General features: G+C 56.5%; 2 protein-coding genes across 2 annotated transcripts; both read right to left on the bottom strand.

The window, feature by feature from the left end:
• Window positions 1-162: 162 nt before the first annotated feature.
• GGS23DRAFT_599532 (uncharacterized protein) lies at window positions 163-513 on the bottom strand (the record flags this gene model as incomplete). The annotated part of the gene is made up of 1 exon (XM_051518945.1): window positions 163-513. The coding sequence occupies one exon, from the start codon at window positions 511-513 to the stop codon at window positions 163-165; it is 351 nt and encodes a 116-aa protein (XP_051369146.1).
• A 569-nt stretch (window positions 514-1082) lies between these two features.
• On the bottom strand, window positions 1083-5033 carry GGS23DRAFT_581403 (uncharacterized protein). Its single transcript, XM_051517183.1, has 2 exons — window positions 4299-5033; window positions 1083-4226 (listed from the first exon to the last, which is right to left on the bottom strand). Exons 1-2 carry the CDS (start codon window positions 4369-4371, stop codon window positions 1705-1707), a joined length of 2595 nt encoding a protein of 864 aa, XP_051369145.1. The 5' UTR covers window positions 4372-5033; the 3' UTR covers window positions 1083-1704.
• Between the last annotated feature and the right edge of the window lie 6899 nt (window positions 5034-11932).

Raw genomic sequence — 11932 nt, 5'->3', positions numbered from 1 at the left:
ACGCAGGCGATTCGTTTCTCTATCTGTGTCTGGGGTTAGTCCACGCGATCCATACGCGTACGTCAGGGTGGGATCCGAGGTATCCGTACCTATGCTATCGAGAGCTAAGCTGGCGAGGATGCTAGCCGGCTAGGCGACTATAAGAACCGGGAATCGGCGCAGTTACTCCCAGCCGAGTAAGACGGCATGGCGAAGCATACCGATCTTGCGCCCAGAAATGATGAGAGGTTCCTTATCATACGCCGAGACGAAGATCTTGGCGTCCTTGCGGTCGTCGAACATAATACAGGCCATGGAAGTTGGCTCCTTCTTCGGCTGGCTGTTGCCCTCCGCGTTGCTTCCCGAGTTGTCTTTGTCGTCTGGCTTGACCTGAACAATATGTATGCTGCGCAAAGTTCCGATGTTTTCGGTAACTTTCACTAGGTCGTCAGGCTTGCAGTCCACAGGGAGGTTGGTGAGCTGTATCTCGTGATTCCACACTGGGTGGGGGCCGCGGCCTGGGTCCTTGTCCATGGTGCTTCTGTTACGGTTGTCGCTTAGTAAATGCTAGTAGTTGTTGTTCCGGATAGGACCAGAGCTGATGTTGGTGTGGGTTTGATATGGCAACAGAAGGATGGAAGTTTCTTTGCTTGAGATGCTGGTATCTAGAGGCAGAAGAGATGTGGATGGAAAAGGACGCTGGTGAAAAGTCTACGGAGCCTTACTTATACCATTTAGGGGAGAGCCTCTAATGGGTTTCGTTGTGAATGTGGAGGTAATCAATCCATTAGGTCTGGGGTTAAATGGCAACAATGCGTACTTCATTAGCGAGCAGTGAATATATAGCTAGGCTCGCCTAACAATGGGGGAGTCAGTGCTGATAATAATAGCGGCGCTGCTGTATCTAGTGAATATTGCATTAGAGTTGTTGAAAGTTAGAGAATATTCACTAGCATTTCAGTTGTTCTTCATTGCGGCAACCCGGTGTTTTAGATACCTAGGTAGATATTAAAGGGAAAACTTACTGTATTATTCACATCCTCTTGAAAAAAGGCCCTCAACTGCAGCTGTAAGACACTACTGCCTTTATAGACGGGTAACATTTCGGTATGTTGGAGTGTTAGAGAGGTAGTCTTCATTGTTGAAAGCTAGGCTGCTGTGCCTTAAGAAGAGCACCTTATTACTGACGTCCAGTTACGTGGGATTTATTCGGTATTCATCAAGAGTAAAGTGAATTACCACGACAGAATCAAGTTTATCACTATAAAAGTGCATATTGACTGTATCCTTATATGGTATTATCTCACTAAGGTAGGAGTGACCATGTAGAATCGGCAAAAGTGAGCCCCAGATCTCCATCTAGAGACAGACTGGCAGACAACTAACATTACATCCATGATCATCAGATGAGAGGGGGCTCTGATCTGTAAGACAAGCATCTCTCCAACCACAGGTGCTTTGCTGGTATCGTCGGTCTATCGCAATCTTGACTGATAAGTTATGTCCGTCCACTCCACCATGTACAGCCGTGTTCGAATTGTCAAAACGAGAGGCAGGCCCAGGGAGGGGGAGTCAACCAACATTAACGTGATCCATCCCATTGCGGCCCATACAACCTGGCTCATTGTAGGGAACAGAGGAAACAGGCAAAAAAATAACAAAAAACATCAAGATGAGTCTTCCATTCGTACCCGCCGCCATAGCCCCCCTTTTTCGTCCACATCATTAGTACTCTGCAGCAACTTCCTCGGCGGCAGCCTCAGCAGCCAGAGGCTCTCCTGCCTCTAACTCCAATTCTGACTTGGACTCGGATTCCAAGTTCACCTTAATTTCTGACTCCAACTCTAGCTCGGGTTCCGAGTTCACTTCGATTTCTGACTTGAGCTCTGATTCTGGCTCCACCTTGACAACCGGAAGAGCTTCCTCCGGGGACAGCTCCTCCTTAACGGCGGCAATCGACGGCTCAGGTTGGGTCGTGATAGCAGCCTCAGCCTCGGCGGCGGTGGTGGTGGTGACCCTGATAGTGGAGGTCTCGACCTCGGTCTCGGTGACCGTGTGGACGACGCGGACGACCTTCTTCTCCGTTAGGATCTCCGTCTCCTCGAGCTGCGCCACACCCTCGTGGAACCGGCCCTGGATGGCCGCCGAGATGTAGCATGGCTCGTAGAAGGTAGACACCCCCGCCGTGGCGGTGGCGGCCTCTGGGGCGGGCGTGGGCTGAGAGAGGGCCTCCGACGGCGCCTCGTAGCTGGGAGCAGCAGGTGTTTCTTCCACTACGAACTCGACGGCTGGTTTGGGCACCTCTGGTGCAGCACTGCTAGTCGCGGGCTCCTCAGTCACCTCGTCTGACGGTTCTTCCTCGTAGCTCGGCGCAGCTGTCTCGGATTCTTCGGCCTTAGGAGGCTCCTGCGAGGCCTCGAGAGGGTCGTCGTCGACCGAAATGTGCTGCCACGAGGCGGCCTCCGGAGACTCGTGGTAGTCGGGGGACGCCGAGGGCTCGGCGAGGAAGGGCACGGAGGTCGTGACCCTAGCCTGCGAGGTCTCCACGATGGTGGCGCGGCGGATGATGGGTCCGTCCCTCATCCTGTGGATCACGGGCTCGTATACGGGCTCAGAGGGCCCGGGTGCATGCCGCACCGCGAGCACGAGGACGAAGACGCCGAGGACGAAGATGACGACGTTCTTCGGGTCCTGCATCAGGACTCGCACCGACCGCTGCAGCAGCTCCGGGAACGAAGCGTTCCGGTACCCGTAGTTCTGTGCCTGCCCCTTTCGTCCGTAACGTTCCTCGGGAGCCGACGGACGTGATGGCGGCGAGGGCGAGCGCCGGTACGACTCCGGGCCAGGATGGCTAGACGGATCTCTCGACGCCGATTTCTGTGGGGGCGGCGTCTCGCCGTATACCTCTCGGAGTCGTTCCTCGTCCCGCCTGCGGCGCTCCTCCGCGGAGCTGGACGATCGGCCAAACTCTGCTTCCGACCGAGCGGGAGTTCTGCTGTGGGCGCGCAGCAGGTCCTCCTCTTCCTTCCGGTGCTGCTCCTTCAGCTGCTCGGCCACCTCCTTCGCGATCTCGGCCTCCTCGCGGTGCGCGAAGTCACGCTCCTGTCGTGTCGCGGCGAGGCGGACCAGCTCCTCCTGGACGTCGGGCTCGACTATAGGCTCGAGCTCTACGTCGACGCGCTCCATCTCCTTCCAGCAAGCTGCCCATGCCCCGGCCTTCATAAGCCCGTTGCTAGCGTACACCTTGACTCGGAAAACCTTGCCAGGGCCGAGCGAATCGTACCGGATCTCATTCTTGCAAGTCCCGCACCAGTGGCGCTGCTCGTCCGAGCGGGGATGATCGGAACTGCCGTACTCGTCCTCGCTCTCGGCATCGTCGGCGAGAGACATCTCGTTGGAGGGGCCGAGGTAGTGGCCGCACTCCAAGATCCGAGCTCGTCGGCGGAGCGGAAGCTCCAGGGCCTCCAGCAGACGCTCCTCGAGAATCTCGTAGTCATTCTGAGGATGGCCCAGCAGGATGCCCCTTTCGATGACGGTGTCGCCGATGCGGTCCTGCAAGATTCGCCAGGATTCTCGCAGCGTCTTCGCGCGCTCGCTCATCTCCTCCGTCTCAACGTGGTTGAGCAGGTCGGCCCACACCCACCGCAGGGGGAGGAGGGTGACGTGGAGCAGGACGAGAGGCGCCTCCTTGCGACCCTTAAAGCGCGGAGGCGTCGACATCCTCTTCGGCGAGTACTGCGCGGAGGTGTTGGGTGTCCCTAGGCGGGAGACGGTTGGGAAATGTTTCTTGTTGTTGGACCGCGGTGAGCCTAGCACAGAAGGTGTCGGTGAAGACACGTGCACACCGCGCACATCCGAAGGTGTCCGAAAAGGCGGTCGCGGTGTGCCTCGGGCCGCTGGGGCAAACTCCTCCTTGTCGTACTGAGAGATGTCTGAGACCCTAGGCGGACGATGCATATTCGTCATATTGTCTGTTTCCCTGCGTGCCTTGCGCGAATCCGGCCGGCTTTCGAACGAGCCCATCGAGCTCCTGGGGCTCTTCTCGCTGAAGACGTCCTCGTCCGTAGCTCCGTGGTGCGAGCTATTGTCGCCGACATCATCGGGGGAGGTAGCGGTGCCGTGGGGCAGGTCGGATTCGTACTCCGGCTGCAAATACTCTTCTTCGCTATAGTCGTGATCATCGTGTGACCTATCACTTAGCACCGAGCCGCCGTCCCCCAGATCCTCATGCCTGTCATCGTCATGGGCTGTTGCTTGCATTAGAGCTTCGGCTCGTTCCGATACCCTGTGAGACGAGGGTCGGCTGGATGCTGCCTTACCGTCTATGTCATCATGGAGGTCTCGCTCTATGCTGGGGCGAACCTCTGAGTCGCGGCCGCTGTCCGATGCCATCTTTGTTCTGATATCCTACGCTGTCTCAATGGCAGGCGACCCCGAAGCTGTGTCCTGTCTTATGCCGGAGTCTTTCGCGGTGCGCAGCCTCTCGCCCGAGAAATGACGGGTTTTTGCTATGTCGGCGGTCGGTCCGCAACGGGAGCGCTTCGGAAATTGGGGAGCTTGGGCCGGATGGGTCGATGTTGATTTCGAGGTCGTCGTCCGGCTGGACTCGAGGCATTCAAGATAAGAGAAAAGGAGATGAGAGAGGAGAAGAAGGAGGTAACACAGGGCGGAACGGATGAGATTGAAGAAGACCTCTCGCCCAGATAAGGCGGTCACTCTGAGGACGTGTTACGCTTGCGAAGATGTGTTATGAGACGTGCAGGCTGCAATGCTGAATTCCGAGTGTTGGTTGGATAGAAGTGGAAGAAAGGGATGCTGGCCAAGCGAACAGCTACTTGTTGACATCTGTCACCCGGCCAACCCCGTCGCCCCAGCACAACCCCAGTCAGCCAAGTCAACAGAGAACCAATGGCTTCTTTACATCTCGATATCACAACTCCACACACACCCAGATGTGCATGTGCGAATATACGTGTGTACATCTGGTGTATAGAATAGTATGGATTGATGCACACGTTCATATATATATTCATACAGATGCGTGTGTGTGTGTGTGCTGACTGGATCTCAATATGCCGAGGGTTACGGTAAACCACCCAGAGAGAGGGACACGGAACTAATTCTGAAAATATATACGGGTGCAGGTGCCAACACACCATATACCTATATAAATATATTTACACGTAACTGTAGCTACGATATTGCTCATAGCGTACCTAGCGTAAAATACCAACAATGACCAGAGGGTCCCAATGCCCATCGGCCCGGGTCAAGGCTGCTGTTATTCCTCCTAAAATGGCTATGTGGTAATGAATCCCCCTGCAATTTCAACCAGGCTCGCCTCACTAGGCCTACGACGATGAATAGTAGAGCTTCGTGACGATGAGTAGTAGCCATTTAGCCAGAATTTTTCCTCCCTTTAGAGAGCCGTGTGTGTAGAGTCAAGATGTGCCCCACGCCAACCCCCGCCCTCAAGCGTGCACCCGTTACAAAGGTAGATCGAGATCTACACGGCCTGCGCTTAAATCCGCAGGCCTCCGTTACGGTAAATGATACGTGAATAGGACGAGTGCTACCGCAAGACCGTCGTGGCATGGTTCCTCGAGCCGTTTGCTGGGTCGTGGATCGACAGGCAGCGCGTGTCTGCCACGGCGCGTGTGCCCACAAGCTCCAGGCTTCACCCAGTCTCGCGGCTTCGCGGGAAATGGCGGGGAACCCGATGCTTGGAGTTGCCTCCGTTTCCTCTGGGTTTGATTGGCAAGCGTGTGCGGGATGAGGCGGCCGCGGGTAGGCGGCACGTGTCATCAACAGATATATCGCGCGGACGGGCGAGAAGAGAAGAGAGGAGAAGAGGCAAAGGAAAAAGAAGCAGGGACGGCGGCAACCTGGGGCTGGATCTTAGGCTACTTGACGCGGGTGTCACCGTCTTGTTGTTGAACGAGATGCCCGGGACGGGATGGGATGGGATGGGGGCATGAAAATGGTGCCACTCTGGGTCTTTGTGCACAGCAATCAACGAGATGGACGTTACGCACATCGTCCCGGCTGCGTTGGGATGTCTCGTGGGAGAGGAGAGCACTCGTCTCGCCGGCCTTAAATCCACCACGCCCTTCGGCGTTGTTGGCATGCCCCTTGGTATTGTATCCTCATCGATGAACCGACGCCTCTAAGCGGACGCGATGGTTCTTAAGGCGCATTCCGCGTGAAATAGACCAGCTCGTGCCCGTTGATACTTGAACGACCAACCCGTCCTCCTGCCTCTCTTTTCCCGCGAGGAAAAAGGGAGGTCATTCAGGGAGAGGTGAAATTCGCTGTGGCGGTCTCACCCTGCGAGAGGCGCACGTTCGGAACCTTGGGGAGGCCAGAGCATACGCATACCCTTGACGATGTGCTGTCGTCGCCCCTCCCTCGGGTCCCAGATACTGCTGGACGCCGGATACGCGAGAAAGCTTGGGGGGGCAATGCAGGACGAACTGGCCCGCCCTCCTCGCTTAGCACGGACAGCCCTCTGGGGGCGCGATTCTCAAGCGAGATCGTGCTTGAAGGCTTTCATGCATCGTCCCACGGCGGCGGTAGGAACAAGGGGGAGAGGGGGGGGGGGGGGGGGGGGCGTTCGGAACAACCCATGTCCATAGCGCTGCGAAGGCGTCGTCTGCGAAAACCGTCCCGCCTCGGTTAGCCGTCGCGAAAAGTCTTCTCGCGGTCCCGACGGACGGAAATATAGTGCATGCGCCGCCGCGTATATGCAACCGACTGTGTGGTCGCGCCTAGGCTGGTCTCTGCTTGCGCCCTCACCGCCGCACCGAAGCCAATTTTTCGGGCGGGGGGGCGATCATTGAGCTTGACGCCGCAGAAGCTTGCGTGGGCTCGCTGGCCCACGACGACGTCGGCGGGCCGAGCGTCCTGCGAATCGGTCTTGGTGCTGCAGGCGCACGTGAAGGCCGCAAGGAATGCTGGTACCATATCGATTTCGATCGAATTACCGATGGTGTATTAGTAGTAGTAGGCAGCCAAGGAAGCCCCCATTCGGACTTTTCGAAGTTCTCCTGCGCAGAGTTACCGTTGAGGCGAAGGACCGGAGGCGCGAACTGCGTTCTGGGCTGCGAGCTCAATGCAGGGGACCTCCCCCCTTAGTGACGCATGTGATGTTCGGCTTTGGGCAGAGCGGCGAAAGAAAGGTGTGCTGCGAGGTATCATTGCCCATATTGTTCACCTGGGTGTAGGTGCGGGATTGAGAACAATAACGCCCTGCCAACTTCGGGACCACAGCGCCTCCTCCTCTTCTCCGGAGGGTGGTCCTGCACTTGAAACTAGGCGTTTTCGTCGTCATGAGGTCGCACACGGCCGACTTGGTTATCCGGAAATACAGAGAGCAACTCTCTCGATTTCTTTAATTAGTCTCGGGGTGACCTACTCGCCTACCGTAGCATCGAGCCATCCGCCTTCAGGATGACAACCCCTCTTCTTCGTCGCCACGAAGGTTATATAACGTCGACTCAGGGTTGCATCCGCCGGACTCGGTTTTACTTCTTCGTGCCGCCGTTGCGTTGCTTCTCTTGCGGAAGAGCGAGACCTGCCCGTACGCCATGGTTGGCTAGGAAATACCGCCGAGAGAAAGCTGTCGGGCTTTACCGAAGTGCCAGCCAGTCTAGTCCGGTGGGCGCATTAACAAGCAACGGCCGCGATAAGGCACGCCGCCAGGGTTTGCCGGCGCTCTGTGCACACATCTAGGCGTGTACATGCTACGTAGTGGAGAGTGAGATGGCTGAGGATCTTCTCTGGCATTTGTCGAAACGACCCTGATCGGGGATGATTGCTCGAACAAACTCGAGATGCGTGTGACACCAAGTCGAGGAGGCCGAGTTGCGTATGAGGAGAGTAGGGGGGGGGGGGGCAAGTGACACCATCGGAACCTCGTCCTGATCGTTGTCCATGAAGAAAAGAGAAAGACTTCTCTCGGCTCCGTTCCGACGGGAATGAAAGGGGATGGGAGTGGGGAAACATGATATAAATAAACCACTCGCAGTCCTAACAGTAGCACCGACGGTCAAGACGAGGTAGAACTCCAGTGGGGAAAACCTCGTGAGCTGGCTAGGAAGATGGCAATAACCTGCCATGACGGACAGAAGATCAGCAGTTGGTTGCGGTCCGCCTGTAAAACTAGACGTTCTGTACGCTGCTGCGATAATTCTCTTACATGTGGATTCTTGGTTACGATATCCTAGGGTGGCCCCGGCCGGTAAGGTAATACTGCTTACAACTTACTCACCCGGCTGTGCTGCTGCTGTTGCCGCTGCAAGGGGCACCGACGACTGGGGCGGGTGAGCATGCTTCGTCAAGGACTCTTCTTTTCTCTCTCTCTCTCTCTCTCTCTCTCTCTCTCTCCGCCCCTCTCTCTGTCTGTCTGCCTCTTATACTCCGTCTTCCTGGTTTATTCTGCGTCAGATCCCGAGCAATGTCACATATCGCTTCAGCTCCGGACAACCCACCCCTTGGCCCTGGCGAGTTTGAATGGCAGCAGAGAACCACTCCCTTACCCAGCCAATTACGGGGAGGAGTGGCGTCGATTCCCTCACTCACTTATACGCATACACTACACGCAAGCTATGTGCGTACACCGATGCAGGCTCGAGCCAAAGTTACCGATTACATGATGCCATGTGTCAGTCAGGGACGGGGAAGTAAGCAGAGGGAATCGCGGCGCCATGGTTCCGATGTTCCCCTGCTGCCTTGTATCCATAACCTCGAGGGATCTGGAAATCTGCCCGTTTGGCGGATCGACAGGGCCAGCTTGGCAGGTGCTGCAGCTGCAGCTTTTCCGGTTGGCTCGAGTCATCATCTTGCTGTCATCGTTGTCGAGAGTGCCGAAAGACTGAAGGCAGAAGAAGAGGAACGGGAGGGAAGGCCAACGTTCGGCGGAGACAACGCTCGCCCTTCGCTTCGGGGTGACGCTGCGAGTCAACTCGCTTGCTAAACAAGACTGGACGGCTCAGAAACAGAACCGCGTCGTTGCAGGTAGTGGTAGCGGTAGCGGTGAGCCGTTCTACTTTTTGTTGTCTAGGTATATCGTTACCTACTAAGCATAATCTCGGTCGAGGGCCACGCCGGGTTGCCTGTTGTCTGATAGGTGGAAAGGATTCCGGTGCGAGCTGCGCTGCTGGGGATCGACCCGAGGAAGAAGGCTTCGCTTCCTCTTCCCGTCCTTTTTTCTTTTTCTTTTTTTTTTTTGATTTTTTTTCTTCTCACCATTCCTCCTGGATTACCCATCCCGCTTCTCCCATCCTGCCATCTTTTTCCTTCGCGGTCATGTTTTCAGCCCTCCGTCCGAACTAGAGCGTGTATGTGCGTGCGGACAACCAACGGCCCTGTGTGCTGAGCCAGCTGCGAGAAGAAACCTCGTGGCACGTCTGTGCCGCTTACCTGCGTACATACAGATGATCTCTCTGGACCCCCGGGGCGAATCCTAATACACGTGCACTCGTCAGCCGCAACAGGACGCAGGAATGCCCAGCGGGAGTCAGAAAAGACGCAGATGCTACCGATTCCGTGCCGTTTCCCTTGCCTGTCCTGCGACTTTGATTGCTCCCGACTCCTGGCTGCAGATGGCCTGCAGGCCTGTCTCTCCCTCTCCCTCTCTCTCTTTCTCGCCATCTCATCTGATGCCTACCCTACGGTCCGGATAGGCTGCCGTCCGGGACAGCGCACCAGGGAGATTTGTGGACTGCAAATCGGAAGATCTCCTCCTCGGGCTGGCGAGAAGCGACGTCGCTGGATCGTCGGTCGTCACGGCGAGGATACAGGGTCGTTCGTTGCACCGCAGGTCTTGGTCTGTACGACTTCCACCTCCGAGACCATATGTCGTCTCGTGTAGCTCACGCTCCTGGGTGAGAACAACCTTGGTGCCACCCCGACGACGTATACAATCGCAAGCGCGCCCAGCTCGGTTGCTTACAGCGCCAATTGGTTGGCCGGTGGGCGCCCACGTTCTCCAGACGCTCTCACCTAGTCACTCATCCCGGCACGGCCCATCTCGTTGCTTTCCCGCCAGCTTGCCTCTCCCTCCCTCCCTCCCTCTGTCTCTTTCTCCTTTCGTGAGGCTACGCTATGCCATGCCATGTCATGCCATGTCATGCCGGTGCGGGGATGGAAGAAGTGAAGTGCCGCGGTGGTATTCGATCCTCTTGGCCAGAATCACCCGGGGTGTCCTAGATGCTACACTGGCCCGCCTGGTTCCTTCTCCCTTAAACAAACCGCACATACGGGATAATTCGAGCATCTTCCTGCATTGGCAAAGGTCAGTTTACCCAGCAACAACAACAACAATAACACGCTGTGGCAGGTAGGTAGATTATCCCCCTTATTTCGTAGAGGATGGAAAGGGGGGAAGGGAGGGACAGGCATAGAAGCACAGAGGGAGGGAGGGGGGAGGGAAGGACAGCACAGTGGTAAGACGGGGGCCTCCGTCGAGGATCTCGACGGATGGATGGTGTATGCTAGAGCGTTGGGCCTGTAATGTGTTACACGGACGACATGCCTTCCATGTAACACGGGATGGAATGCTACTCTAAGAAACGTTCTAGAGGATCGATTCTTTTGGCCCCCCGCCTGCACCCTCCGCTAGAATGGGTGGAACGGATCAGGGTAACAGCAGCAGCGAGCACAAGAGCTCTCGGCCAGGGGCCGTGGGAGCGGCATGGAACGACCACCTGAGTAGTGGGCAATCTGAGAGCCACGTTCGCTTTGAGTTTACTGCTTACAGTCTTCCCATCCCCTCTCGAAAGGCTTCCCAGGCCCCCTGGCCGAGTGCCCTTCGTCATCCAGAGAGGTAACATCCGTGTCTCCCAGCGAGTGCGGAGCCGATCTCGTCGTGGTTTCGACCCGCGAACTCGGCAATCGGTCGCTACCTAACTCGCACTCGGGCCCTTGGCTCCATTGGGTAACGCGGTTGGCCACTTCGACTTCTTGGACATGTGTCCTGGATCATGCGGCTTTGATGTCGGCGTTAGTATATAGGTATGCACTCGATAAAGTGTGTTGGCGTCGGGCATGGAGGAACAAGCCCCCTATCCCGGAGAGAGCAAGGTCTGGATGTGAAGGAAGATCGACTCGTTCGGCGTCCCATTCACGTGCCTGCATCGAAGCCACCCCCAAACTCGCTCCAGAGTAGGAGCTGGTGCTCCATAATGGCGCCTATATATGTCAATATAGCCATATGCTGGGCACGCAGGCTAGCCGGAGCTATTGTCTTGTGACGTAGAGTCTGGCTGCATCTATGTATGTAGATCGGCGTTTGTATTAGATATATATCATATGCGCGGGCGCCTTATACATAGTCGAGGTATTACTGTCTATGAACATGGATCCTTGGGACGGGGACGCTGGTGGCGTGTTCTTTCGTGTGCTGAGGATGCCGTACTGGGTGTCGGGTCCCCTCCATCCCTCTCCCCACACCGTCCTTCCGGACGAGGGAAAGAGTGAGGACAGGGAGGGGGAGAGAAAAAGAGAGGGAGCGAGGGAGAGCGTCGGAGTAGTGGCGTAAGATATCGGGTCGTTGATGGGCCTACATAGACCGCGGCTGCAAAAGAGGCAATTCGGTGGCTTGTCTTGTTGGATACCGCGCATGTTCTCGTCACTACACAGAAGGAAGCCAAGGGCCTTGGGATAGAGGAGACGGCTCGCTGCGGTATCGTGGCTTTTAATTTTATTAATTCTCCCGTTTCCTTTCTCGTCTCTCCCGGCCGGCCGTCTGCTCCCAACCCCTGCCCTGCTAGATTCGCCGGCGCGGCGAAATCACACGGAGAGCGAGAACGTCTTTCAGGTCTCCTAGAAAGTTTGTTGAGGCATCTCGGTGTGCTGCTGTGCTGCTTGCCGGTGACGACCCTGCAGATAAGTCGCACGCCGACCCGGGATGTGGGAGCTGTGGGCGCCTCCCCTAGTCTTAGATTGAGGGCAA

The sequence above is a fragment of the Durotheca rogersii genome, assembly GCF_024521655.1.
Source record: "Durotheca rogersii strain YMJ 92031201 chromosome Unknown GGS23scaffold_24, whole genome shotgun sequence".
NCBI lineage: Eukaryota > Fungi > Ascomycota > Sordariomycetes > Xylariales > Xylariaceae > Durotheca > Durotheca rogersii.
This window is presented reverse-complemented; position numbering and strand designations above follow the sequence as displayed.

Coding starts and splice junctions, on each gene's coding strand:
- GGS23DRAFT_581403 (XM_051517183.1), bottom strand. CDS start 4,371: ATGGCATCGGACAGCGGCCGCGACTCAGAGGTTCGCCCCAGCATAGAG. Junction 4,227..4,298: donor CCTCCATGATGACATAGACG/GTAAGGCAGCAT, acceptor TGCAAGCAACAG/CCCATGACGATGACAGGCAT.